Here is a 13,759-nt window from a genome sequence, read left to right on the forward strand (position 1 = left end):
AAAGTTTCTAATACGATAGACACAGGATTCTTATCAGTATTGAAGTTGTTGTAGAAGGTTCTGTTTGGATCTGTTGCTTTGAAAACCCACTTTTTCTTTTCTCCTCCCTTAATCTTCCTCAAAAGCTCTTTGGTAAAGCACCCCCCAAGGATTTTCTGTACTGGGTTGTCTAGCAGACATTGCTCAGCATTAGTAACTGATATGATCTTACTGTCATCACTTGGGTCATGGACAGATTCTGTTTTCCCTTGGCTGGGCTTGCAGTGAGGGTTCTGGAGGTAGGAAGGAATGAATCTAGGCCTGCAGTTCTTGGTGGATCAGCTGCCCAGATACAAGCAAACATTGCTTCAGATTGTACATCTCTGCTGTAGGATGTGCTGATAAGTGATACAAGTCATGCCATTATTATTTGCAGTAGAAGACAGAAAAGAATTGCTAATATTTGTGAAGAATTTGTGATTTTCTTGCACGTTGCCACTAGTTTGACTTCAGACTTCTTTTGACTTACATTGATTCACTTCATGTTGCTGCCTTTGGCCGTCCAAATACATTTATGTCTGGGGAGGAGGGCTGTGAGGATCACAAGTTTGTTTCTACAGCAGCCTTATCTAGAGCAGATTTCAGTGCAGTTGTAGCCTTGTGCAGAACTGGCAGTGATCTCGGTAAGTGATACCACATTACCTAAAACATAGTAGAAAAATGGAGCTTGGTATCTCATTCATTGAAATGATAACGATAAATTACTGTAGTGACAAAATAAGTGTTGTACCTTATCCTAAATTGACCTTACATTTAAGGATGGATGAACAAGCAACTAGGAGTATGACATGCCAGGTTGGCTCTTCTTATGCCAAGTTAACAGTAAAGTGCCATTATCATGTATGCAGGTAATTAGAATATTTACATGGTACCAAATAACTTGGCAGATGTTTCCTCTGTATAAAAATCAACATTGTGCACACTGGAGATATGAGAAAACGGTATGGAATGTAAGTGATCCCCAGATTATCTTCTGCACTACTCCTTTTTGATTTAATGCAAAGTAGGTTTGAGTGTTTGAAGGTTGAAATAGTCATTTTGGGGCTTTGTATGTAACTTTAAGTACACGGTAGAGGTCTTAAGTTCTAAAAGTCCTGCAGAAATGGAGCTTATCAGATGTAGAGGCAAGTCAGTATATCATCAAAACAGTGCTTGCATCTGTAAAGCAACACTTGGATCAACAATCAGAGGAGTTCTATTCTTGTTTGATTGGTTGCTCTTTGTTTTAAGGAGGCTTATACTGGACTTGAACAGTGTCTTTGCAATCCTGATCTTTACTATGTTATTACTATGCATTAACACACCACTTCTCCAAGAACACTATTACTTGGAGGATTGTGCAGTATTCATTTTGGCTTGGTATTTTTTTTCTCTCTGTTATGTGTATCCTTTCATATGTTCTGTACACAGAGGGGGTTTGTGTGCTTCTCCGCAGTGTTTGCTCCATGTACGGTGAATGGAGTATTTAAAATCTCATCAATGGTGAGATTTTTAGCCGCTGTGTTGTATAGAAATAGTTCTGTCTTTCCCTAAAGCAAGCCAGCAACTGAGAACGTGATGTGTGATGCTGAGACAGAGAGCGGGGACTGGAACAGTTGACGGATGCTGTAAAGGTGGAAACATGGGTAAAGCTTTGGTCTTTCTGTAAATGGAATGTGAAATTAAATACGTAATGATTTTAGAAGGAGTACATAGTAATGAATGGGGAGGCAAAAGCAAGGAGATGAGAGCTGACACTAAGGATTTTCAAAGAAAAATGGTTGCTGCCAGTTGAGCATCATCCCAAGGCATCTCAGCCTGAAGGAGCTGGATATGAATTCATAGAATCACAGAATCGTAGGGGTTGGAAGGGACCTCCAGAGATCATCGAGTCCAACCCCCCTGCCAAAGCAGGTTCCCTACACCACGTCACACAGGTAGGCGTCCAGTCGGGTCTTGAATATCTCCAGAGAAGGAGACTCCACCACCTCCCTGGGCAGCCTGTTCCAGTGATTCTAATTCTAGTGCTTAGTTAGTATCTGAACTGTTGAACTTTGGGACGGTGTGAAGGGAGGGGAAGATGATGCTCAACCTGAAGAGGTGGTTTTAGTTTATGGCGTGCACCGCTTACATTTCCTAAAGGAAATAAAAATTGGCGGAGTATGTGATCTTTGTGATAAATATGCTTATTTTACTTCAGCAAAGTGCATGCAAAACCCTTTTCAATTGGATGCAAAACACCAGTAATGGAATGTTTGTTTCTGGCAAGTCTGGTGCTGCTAAGAGGACTTGTTGGGTACAAGACATTTTTGTGGTTGGGAAGATTCAGAGGCTGGATTATAACACTAAAGTTTCTACTAATAAATACCTTAAGACTTGCATAAATTTAATGTCAGCGTGCTTGTTCAGAAAGAGATTGTGAGGGGAAACATTCTTGTATGAACAGAAATATTTTAACCCATTCAGCAGCGGCGGATCATTCTTGTCAGCTTCAGCTAATTTCTCTTTTTTTTTCCTGGAGCTAAGAATGATTGTTTGAAATAGGAATAAATGCTTTTAAAACTGTTGTTTCTAATACAGCAAACATCAGGTGTATGGTGGTGGTCCGAGCTGTGGTGTCAGCAGCTCATGCAGCACACAATGCTGCAGGGTTTCTCTTCTCCCCCTTCTACTAATGCCCTTAAAAGCCTGAGCAAGATCACATGTTTGTATTTCAATAACAATATAACTTCTCACACCTGAAATTTAACTTGGGAATTCCACAACTCTGATTATTTTTCCCTATATCTAACATCTTATGCAATAAACTTACAACATTATGTCCAGCCTAAAGCCACATGTTTGCTTATGCTGCATTGTGACCCATGCCGATGTTTCAAAAAGGTCTGTAATTATTAGTTCTGCAAACTACAAATTTAATATCAACTGTTTATTGTTACTGCATAGGTGTCATTGCTCAAATTACTGTTAAGTGTATATGGCTGTTGGGGTGAGTGATCACTTGCCTCTGAGTAGTACCTGAGATTAGATAGCCATCATGTGTATGCGCTTACATGTGAAACTCAATAATTGGTGAATTTGACCACGTAACCTGACATTGTATTCTTGAAGTAGATTTAAGACTGCAAAATTCACACACTTGCTTTAAAAATTATTGATAAAGATACCGGTAACTCATTGAAGCTAATCAGGGGTATTGTTTTTCAGGTAGCAGAAAGGTTGTGTGCATCGTTCTTAGAAAGGCACTGCATGTGTTGCTTTTACCTTGAATTTCTGTAAGTACTGAGAGGGAGTTTGGTGCCAGTGACTCACTGTGGAGGAGACAGTGTCTCATCTTCATCACTGGGATCCAAGGGACTGAAATTTGGAATATGGTTTGAAGAACTTACCTAATGCACTGATATTGAAAGTACAGTGTATGAAAAATACACAGAAATCCCTCTTCCTTAGCTAGTATTTAGTTCAGGTTTGGAGGTCAGATGATCTTGGGTACGGTACTTGATGTGGGTGCAGTAGGCAAAGCTCCATTTGAAAGAAGGAAAAAATAGATTCATTCTTCTTTGTCTCTCTGCATTTCCCTTAGATCATCTGTGTCCATCAAAAGCATTAATTATGCAAAGCGTAAAACGCATAAAGCTGCATAAATAATCTGTGTATTACACAATGCTTTTCTCATTGAAAGATTGTGGAAATTGCATATACATAAAGATGAGAAGATACTCTAATTATTCCGAGCGTGTAAACTTACCTGATACCTTCATACAGAGGATAGGTGTGTGGGGGGGAAGGTTTGCGTTCTGTCTTACTCCACAGGCACTGATGTAAGTAGGTGATTGAGTTTAAGATACTGTGAAATAATCTTGGGTATCGTATCGTGAGAGCGCTGTGGGCTGTTTTTTCCTGTAGAAGTACTTGGAGTTATTCTGGTGAGAATGAAAGTGAGCGTGTATTAACTCAGAATAGAAGTTTCCTGTCCTATTAAAAACAAAACAAACAAATGAAAAAAACAATCTTAAAACTATTTGGTTTACTTCGTGTGTTAAACAATGACCAGGATTTCATTGGCACAATGGACTCTGCTTGGGAAAAAGGTAGGCTGAGGCACCCAGAAGTCTTCAGAACATTGAGCAGGAATTCTGAAAGGGATTTTTATGAAGAAAACCCACTTGGAGAGCGAACATTTGGTAAAAGAAATCCAACATCTGTAGCAGATACTATTACTGCTTGTTGAAAGAAATACCAGCTTTGCTGGAGACGCATTAAGAAAATGGGAAAACTTAAAGAATCCCATTCCCCGCCCCTGCAGTCAGATTCTTAGTGCAAAGATATGGTAGAGCACTTTGTCACCCCCCTCCCTTGTGACTGATGGTTCAGGTATGAAAGGAAGAATGGGGAATTAAGCTTACTCTCTATGTGAATCCTGCTGCTGGCTCCAAAGATTGCTGCCTGTCTTGGAGGCTCTGGCAGTTATAGTGGGAAAAACTAGAGAGACATGATTCAGACATCTGTTAGAAACCTTGTGGATCTCGCACCTCAGTCTGGTGACACTAACATGGCCCTGCTTGGGTAGGACTTGGCTCAGGTGACTTAGGCCATCTCATGTCTCATTTATTTTAGGTGGTGGGGTCAACCTGGAGCTACCGATGGGTATTTGTAAGAACAAATTAACCTTAGCTCTGCATCCCAAGCAGATTGCAGACTGATTCAGGCTGGCGTATGTGGTGCTGTCAGTGTGTATCCAAACCTCAGCTGGAATTCTACTTCCAAGTCACTGGGCCTGGGCCCGCCTTTGGTTTGGGGCCTTCTCCCAAGGAAAAAAAACCAAAAAAACAACAAAACCATTTGTATTCCAGGACTAAGTGGAATTTCTTTCTGCTTGCCATCAATAAGGAAGGATATCAGGTGTTTGAAGAAGGGAATTTATTATTTAGCTCCTTGAATATTGTTGTGTCCAAAAAGAGCAGTTCTGGTTAATTTTTCTGTCTGAGACAATATTGTTGATACCAGTAGTTCAAGAAATGTCAGCTTCATAATTCTGAGAAACTCAAGGAAAAATAGTTTACATTTCTTTCTTTTTTTTCTTCTCTGTACTTGGTAGTACTCTGGAAAAGTTTCTTCCTCTGATTATCCTAGGAAAGAATACTAGAAAGTAAAAGTATGGAACAAAAGCACCAATAATACTAACATCCCATTTTTCCGAGGGTTTGAAACCTTCGGGGATCAAGTTTGTGCATAAACAATGTTACAGTCCCTACCAGCTGAAATTAAATAGGCCCTTTTGTAGTTTCTTCTACTAAGAAACATAGTTATTCACACAGTGGGAGTATTGAGTGACTTGACATGGAGTTGTTGGAGGAGGGCCATAAAGATAATCAGAGGGCTGGAGCACCTCCCCTGTGAGGACAGGCTGAGTGAGCTGGGGCTCTTCAGCCTGGAGAAGGCCTTGAGGAGACCTTATAGTGGTCTTCCAGTACCTGAAAGTGCCTAAAGGAAAGCTGGGGACAGACTTTTTTAAGCCATGTAATGATAGGATGAGGGAAAATGGCTTTAAACTGGAAGAGAGTAGATATAGACTAGATATTAGGAAGACTTTCTTTACTGTGAGGATGGTGAGACACTAGGGCAGGTTGCCCAGAGAGACTGTGGATGCCTCATCCCTGGAAGCACTCAAGGCCAGGCTGGATGAGGCTGTAAGCAACCTGGACTACTGGGAGGTGTCCCTGCCTATAGCATGGGGCTGGAACTAGGTGATCTAAAGGTCCCTTGCAACCCAAAACATTCTATGACATGGAATTAAATGAACAACCAAAATATATTTTAAAAACTTTCAAGATTTAAGTTTAGTTGCAACAAAACTGAGGAGGAGTAATGCTGATTCAGAGCAGTTAGAATTCAGGAAGGCCTGTAATATAGAGCCATCGTGTAAATAAATAATCCTTAGCTGCTGCTTTGTGTTCTTGTGGTTGCTTTTTGATACTGAGAAGTAGCTGTGGGCTTTAAAAGAGATAGCATGGTGACAGATGCTGCTCTGGCTTTGGAAATTTGAGTCACAGGCTGAACTGCTTTTACTCCATTCAGGTGCTCTGTGGTTGGGAGTTATTCTGTGAATTCGGAGTAGTTTATGTTTTTACTGCTATAAAGTTAATCCTCCAACCAGGATTGACTGTATGTTATATTGAGAATGGGTAATGCTTTCATATTACTAAGTAGGGAAAGAATTTCAATATCAATTTACATCAGTGTGTAGTGTAATGTTTTACAATTTGTGTGTTACCATCTTTGAAGTCATAAGTGTAGTTGATTTCAGGGGCCTAGGATTCAATGCATGTGGATGTGTAGAAATGTAAGTTGTCAGCTTGTGCTTCCAGAGCCTGTGTTCATGTATTAGTGTTAAGTAAGTGGTGAGGTGCTGGCACAGGCTGCCCGGAGAGGCTGTGGATGTCCCATCCCTGGAGGTGTTCAAGGCCAGGTTGGATGGGGCCCTGGGCAGCCTGGTCTAGTATTAAATGTGGAGGTTGGTGGCCCTGCCTGTGGTAGAGGGGTTGGAGATTCATGATCCTTGAGGTCCCTTCCAACCCAAGCCATTCTGTGTTTGTGTGATGTGCTTGTGTTTTGACACGCGCTCCAAAGAAAGATTTCAGTGGGAGAAAAGGACGGTGAGATAGGTCTCAGTCTCATTTTAACAGATTTGTGAGGAAATTTTTATTTAAATGGAAATACTAGCATTGTGGGCTTAAAACAAAGTAATTAAAAAGGCTGTGTTATTTAAATGTTTGAAAGGTACTCATCCAATTTCCAGTTCGAAAGAGTTGCCAGTGCCCCAGTACAGCGATGTTAAGTGGTGCTTCTGACCTCATTCAGTTAAGCACATTTGCACCTTCTTGCACAGACTGGCACTGATACTGTTGCAGGTGATTCAGTAGGTGGTTTAGTTGAAAGTCATTGTTGTATCTTTGCCATTAAGAATGTTCAAAGAGGCTTCACTCTTCGCGTTTGCTATTTTTGAGGGGGATCCTGAGTTCTTGCTGAACCTCCAATTTGAGTCAGTCTAAAAAGAGCATTCAGGTTAATGAAGAGATGACACAGTTCATAATTACTTGGAGGGTGCTATTCTAGTTTCCTCCAAAATTCTCCTGGGAGTCTTGCTTGCCAGGCCTGTTACTTCCATGTAGTTATCTACTTTATGAACTTCTTCCTCATTGTAGCATACAGCATGATCCAGAAGGTTTTCTCTTGTGAAATCTAGGAAGAATTCTCACTGTGTATGGTCTTGCTGTTAAATATCGTGGGATAATATTTCCAGCATAGTTTTTGGCAGCTAGTGATATGCTGGAGGGAACTTGGAACTTAATGAACTAGTAACAAAGAAAAGGAGAATAACCTGAATCTGAATAGCCGTTGTAGGGGGAATAAAAGTTTATGTTTTCTCTTCGAAAGGGCTGACAATAGCAGGACAAGGGGAAATGGTTTTAAGTGGAAAGAGGGAAGATTTAGGTTGGATGTTAGGGGGAAGTTCTTCACTAGGAGAGTGGTTAGGCCCTGGAACAGGCTGCCCAGGGAGGTTGTGGATGCCCCGTCCTTGGAGGTGTTCAAGACCAGGTTGGACGGGGCCCTGGGCAACCTGATCTAGTAAAGGTGTATGCTTGGTGGCCCTGCCAGGCAGGGGGGTTGGAACTGCATGATCCTTGAGGTCCCTTCCAACCCGGGTCATTCTGTCATTCTGTGATCTCTGAGTTTCTGATGCTCTTCTCTGAACACAGCACTGTTGCTCAGAAACTGGGCTTTAACTGTTTTTTCCCCCTAGTCTGCTGTATTTTGACTGTACTTAGTATGGTTTCATCAGTGTTCCTGAAAATAATATCCTATCATTAGTGACATGTTCTGCACTTAATTATAAAAAGTGTATGTTGTGGCTGTCGTGGCAGTTGCTTATAGAACCCAGAGTAAAAAGGTGAGCTTGAGAAAGCTGGAAGTATTGTAACCACTAGATGGAGTCATGTGAGCATATTTCATACCAAAATCCTATGCTATGGTTTGAAGCATACAACAGTTAAAGGAGTTATAGGTGCCTTATGTCTCATGCTTACTAATGGAAGTTCATTTGCTCAGTGTAGTTTAAATTGGGCAACTTCCTGAAGTTCTCTGGGTTATTCTTAGCATGGCTGCCCTCAAGATATGCTTGAGTTGTGCTTGAACATAAGGTGTGTGCCTTACTGGTTCCTCCCCATGCTCACTTGTGGATGAGAATGTGTTATTACGTGTGTAGAATGGACTTGTGAGGCTGACCTTTCTGCAGCTCCCAGTTATGCAACAGGTAATTACTAGCTATGGCATTTAGTGTTTTGCAATTAGTGGGGTTTTAAATGTGTGCATCTTTCCATCAGCACATACGTGATACTGTGTATGCAAGATTAAAGTCTGAATTAGCATTCCATGGGTTGCATCATTTAGGCTTCCTGCCCACTTGCCCAGATGTGAAAAAGGCATAATAGATATAAACATTCCCTTGTATGTAGATTAGAATCAACTTATGTTGATATGCTGGCTCTGACAAGCTTCCATGGCTAAATACTCCAGTCTTCAGTGCTTTCAGCCTTATTTTTGTCTTTTTGACAAATTATGCAGATGATAAACTTGCTCTTCGTCTTCAGCCTGGTGATATAGTTAGGGTTTCTAATGTTACAGTAGCTTTTTCATTTCTCTTTGATGTGTATCTCTTCTTAGGGCCTTGCTGACTGTGTGGATTCTCATTCAAAATTACATGCTATTGTCAAGATAATCTCCTGGAGGAAGCATAGCTGGCCTTCTTAAGTACAGAATTCTCTTGGATCTTTACTCTGTTTCAGTGGTTGGTATGTGGCTACCTGATACAGAGCCAAAGAGTCATGCGAGGGCACAGACTGAAGGCAAATATGAGTTACTTGGTCCAGTTCCCTGCTCAAAGTAGGTCTGATTGCTTAGAGACTGTGCCAGTCTAGTTTCACTATCCACATGGGTAGGTTGACTCTTCTCATGGTTAAAATATCTATATACACATCAAAAACTCCTTTTATATAAATTAAATATTGCATGCATTGTCTCCTGCTGTGTGACTGCCACCAAGAAGAACCTGGTTCCACCCTGTCTTAATCTTCCTGTTAGGTGGTTGTGGATAGCAACAAGATCTCCTTTGAGTATTTGCTTCAGGCAGAATTATCCAAGATCTCAGCAGTCCTTATATCAGGAACCAAAACCTGAATTTTCTTCTCCTCTAGGAACGTACATGTAAATAGGAACTGTTTATTCTTCTTCCTCTTGCGGGGCTTGTGGATCTCAGTTCTTTCCTGCAACTTTATTAAACAAAAGCCAGTACCTTGGTCTGGTTGCACTATTATCTAGTTATTAAAGCACTCCAGGTGCGCTCCATAGGTGGTGTTTGTTTTAACCCTTCTTTAACTTGAACCCAAGGCAGCTTTGGGCCCACATCTCTAGCATTCCAAGCTGATTCACAGACGACTGCCAGATGGAAGGTAGTGCTCCACCTACAGATGCTGTCAGGTTTTGTGAAAAGCTGAGTTCAGTCAGTATGTGTTAAAATCACCAAGGAACCAGATGTTCGCTGTTGTCAAGGTGGCATTGGTTTGGGTATGTTAAGTGTCAAGGACAATTTATTTGGTAAAATTTTAAGTACTTCAAATGTTTTAAGGGATTATGTATATTTTTGTGCCTTGAATGCCTGGATGCTTAAATCCTGACTGAATTACATTCTCCTGTAGATATGGCCTTGTGTCTTCGTGAAATGCTTTCCTATAATGGTGGCGTGCCTGAAGACAGAATGTCTGTGTTGTTCTGTGGTAACATACTTGATGGGAAGCTCTCCTTAGTTTGATTTCTGTCTAGTTCCATCTGATAAATTCTTGTTACTGAGAGTTTTACAAGACTATTTGAAATCAGTTCAGGTAGCTTTTTATTAAAGACTTCTATCTTTGTAGCATGTAGCATCAAAGTGAAACCTGCAAGGATTGGTTAAAATGGCCTGATTTCTGGCATGTGTTTAGTTTTTATCTATGAGATTCTGCTTGCTGGAACTCTCTTAGTTGCTGTAGGGCTGCTTAATATTTTGAAGCCCTGTGGTAACGTAGCGCACAGTGATCATTAGGCATTTTAAACAGGAAGGGGATGACTGGTGGTTAGGCTTTTAAAGTAATTGTGGAACCTCTGTTAAGCAGTTCCCAACAATTACTTTGGAGAGTGGCTTGAGCTTCTTCTGTATTAGCTGCCCGTGTCTTAGATGGACGTGGCCTTCTGAAGAACCAACTTGGGGCAGCCATTTCATCTTTATAGCTTCGAGAGTATTGTAGCACAGTCAGTACTGGTTCAGTACACTACGTAGCAAGGAGAAGCTCATTGCATCCCATATAAACTAGGCAGTCTAGTCTAGGAATGCAATAATTGCAATACATGCTAATTTAAATAATTCTGGAAATCTGCATGCAGACCTTTTTGCACAAAGAGAAGTAACGTTAGTCATGTCACCTCTCCACAGCCCTCCTTTCCTTCCCTCCTAGGGGAAAAAGACCTTCTCATAAACCAGGTGCAGCTAAAAACAGTTTGCAACGTCCAGCTTGCTGCTCATATCACAAACAATACAGTCTTGTTCATATGTTTTGCTTGTTTTGTTTACTTGTTAACCACTGGATTAAAATGTTCAGCTACCTCAGGCTGCCCTTAGCTTCCTTCTCTTGGTAGAGAAAGTTCCGTCAGACCCTCACAAGAATTTTTCCATCCTCCTGGTTTCACTTTGAGATGTAATTCTGTTCATGGATAGTATTGCAGTTGTATCCCATTTCTGTCTGCATGTTCACTGCTCATCACTATTGCAGGAATATCCATTGTAAAGCTGGGAATCTCCACTTTGCTCCACCATAGGTGGCACTGGAAAAAACCAGCTTCTTGGCAGTCTGCTTTACCTATTCAGATTTCTCCCAGTATTAATATTTAAGCACCTGATCACGCTCCCTCTCAATCTGGATTCTTCCCATACCTTATGAATTTTATATTTATCTGCCTTTCAGGCTCAATTGGAATGCTGTTTATGTCGTAGTTATCACTACTGTATTGATCTGAGTCGGTTTCAGTTGCCTTTTCTGAAATACTGTAGGAACATGATGCTAAATATATTCAAGATGCAGTCAGAATCAAATTTGCTCTGTATCAGTTTTGAATTCGAGCACCTCCTGAGGCCACATCCAACCTCTATCATTCTGTCATCTTGTTTGTCTTCCTCAATGAACTCTTTGTCTTTGTGTGTTTCCACATCCTACGTGGTGCTTTAAAAGTGAGGCCATTTTCTCACAATTTGAAAGAACTGTCTGATGCGCCATAAGCTGCTGTACAGTGAGTAGAATTTGTGCTAAATACTTCATCCTCACTTTCTTTTTCCTCTGCCCAAAACTACTCCTTGTTGACAGAGTGCTGTAACACAATTTATATATCTTGCAATGTGTGGAACATGATAACAGCTGCCCTGGAGAATATGGGACTGCAAGGATCTACTTGGATTGCTGTCAAGTATTGATTCTTTTTCCTTTTTAGTCAGTGTTTCTACATACTATTATACCTTATTTGAGTTAGAAGTGTCATTCTGAGATGTGTTAACTGGTTAGATGTAAAAATGTGAAAATGAAAAATGTGAATAAAAATGTGAATAAACATGGAATATTTCTTCTGAATCATTCATTACAGCATCTAAGCATTTCCCTGTGTTAGTTTGTATGGGGACAAATGTGTAGTTGACATCATTGATCTGTTTTTCCCCTCCCTTCGTGCTTCCCTGGAGTCCCTTTAATTAAGAATAGTCAAATAGTCATTAAAATAATAAAAGAGAGCACAGCTATTTGCTATCGGTGACTTCATAAAGTCAGTTCTGGCAGATGGGAGCTCACTACTCCAAGTGGTTACTTTTGTGTGTGAGGGAGAAAAGAAGAAATAACGACAGTTGTCAGCATCCAGCTCCCTTGTGGTTTGCCTGGACTAAGAACAGCACGCTGGTAACATATAGGTCAGATTGAAGGGTTTTATTTCTCACTAGCAGCAGCAATTAATAATTTCCCTTCATTTTTGAGTCCTTGCATGTGACATTTCTGCTTTTAAACATTAAAAAGCACAAATAGGTCAAGGAAAGAACTGTTTGCTAGTATGAATGCTAGGCATTCTGGGAGAGTGCTTTCTTGCAGCAGATGAGGATTCTTTGTGGCTGGCAGCAGAAACTGCAGCAGTATCTTTGCAGTTTCCTTTCATCTTTGATTATGTTCTGAGGATCTTTGAAATCTGGGAGCTGTTTCCCAGACCCTCCGGAATATCTTTTCATCTCTCTTGTGGAGCACAGCGCATGCTGAAAGCCTCTTATCTTCTTCAGCTGAGGTATCCTTTGCTTTTCATCACCCTCTGATTTTTCGGCAGCTGGATTTTTGGCAGTGTTTGGCTTAAACAAATAGGATTACATTTCGGTTGCTGATGGCTTCTAGTTGTGGAACGTACTGAATGTCGGACATAATGAAGCTTGTACAAAGAAATGTTGCTGCAAAGCACGGGGAAATAATCCAAGCTGAGCGAAGGAAGACGACATTCTGCAAATGCAACCGGGGCTGCTAGAGATGCAAAATTCACCGGTTTTGGAATGGGTTGCACTACAAGTGTGGTTCTGTTTAAAGGCATCCGAACAGTTTTTGAGAGAAACTGTGGTTATATTTGCAAACAGCAAGGGGAAAACAATGCCCTTGAATATACATCATTCAGCTTGCCAGATGAAGATTCAGGAATCTTGATTCATTCATCTCTGGTAAATACAAACTTGTTTCAGTAATAATTTTATCTGCTATTTGAAAGCTAAACTAAATACTGTGCTTATTTAATGTCTGCTGTGTACAGACTGGGTATGCTTTGCCTTGATAGCATAGCATGCTAGTGCATGTATGTGACATGTAATACACGTGTGCATGCAGCTGTAATATCAAAGCTTGGGCTTCATACTCATTTAGATTTGTATTATCAGTGTGAACAATTTGCTCTCCATAAACAGGATTGGTACAGAAGATCATATGTTAAATCTTTCTTAACCTGCTCTCGGAATGTGTTTGGCACTTCAAATGAGATAATTACATTATATGGAAAAACTTAGGAATGCATTGCTGGGAAAATGGTAACCCAGGATTTAAGGTTTATTTTTCAGATGTATTTGAATAATAGTTTTTTTTTCTCTGAAAACATTCTGTTTCCATTTAAGTTGCTGGAACATGTACAAGAGCATTCTAGAAGAAAAAAAAATGGTTAAAGGAAGCAGTAACTGTTTTCTGCACCTTCTCTGCTTTCCAATGCTTTTTTAGGTGTTGCTTGATGCAAAGAAAACCTGCTTTAAAGTGAGACTATCTTCTTTGTACCCTGCAGGTTAGTGACGCATGTGTGCGTCAGATATATTACATTTAGGCTTGAGGGGGTGGAATTGCAATAGCTAACGAGCAGTGCTTGCTTCAGAATTGGATGAATTAAGGAGTTAAATATTTATTTTGATTAATTTTAGGTCGCTTGTTAATTGCTAACTCACCGACAAGGTGGTTGGAAGAAGAGGGGTGTGGTACCTTGAAATTCCGGCAAGCTTGTAGTGCCTGCTTGCATACCCTCACTGTGCAACTGCAGTTATATGGAAAGCATTCAGAAATATAAAGCTGTTGCCTTTATATTGGTCAGCTTCATTCTTTTTGAA

General features: G+C 40.5%; 1 protein-coding gene across 15 annotated transcripts in view; it reads left to right on the forward strand.

Annotated features, from left to right (window-relative positions):
• The window catches only part of DOCK9 (dedicator of cytokinesis 9), a 129,334-nt gene that overhangs the window by 26,977 nt on the left and 88,598 nt on the right, over positions 1 to 13,759 (forward strand). For 9 of the 15 annotated variants that reach the window (XR_014941969.1, XM_015851510.3, XM_085535730.1 and 6 more), the window contains exon 1: positions 11,926 to 12,838. The exons of the other annotated variants lie outside the window; for them this stretch is intronic. Coding sequence is in view for 8 of the 9 variants with exons in the window: in XM_015851510.3 (XP_015706996.2) it covers positions 12,677 to 12,838 (162 nt within the window). In the remaining variant the exon portion in view is untranslated. Of the gene's footprint in view, positions 1 to 11,925; positions 12,839 to 13,759 lie in introns of those variants that run through there. 15 annotated transcript variants of the gene reach the window in all.

This window comes from Coturnix japonica, chromosome 1, assembly GCF_054131305.1.
Source record: "Coturnix japonica strain WE chromosome 1, WE-NBRP24, whole genome shotgun sequence".
NCBI classification, from domain to species: Eukaryota; Metazoa; Chordata; class Aves; order Galliformes; family Phasianidae; genus Coturnix; species Coturnix japonica.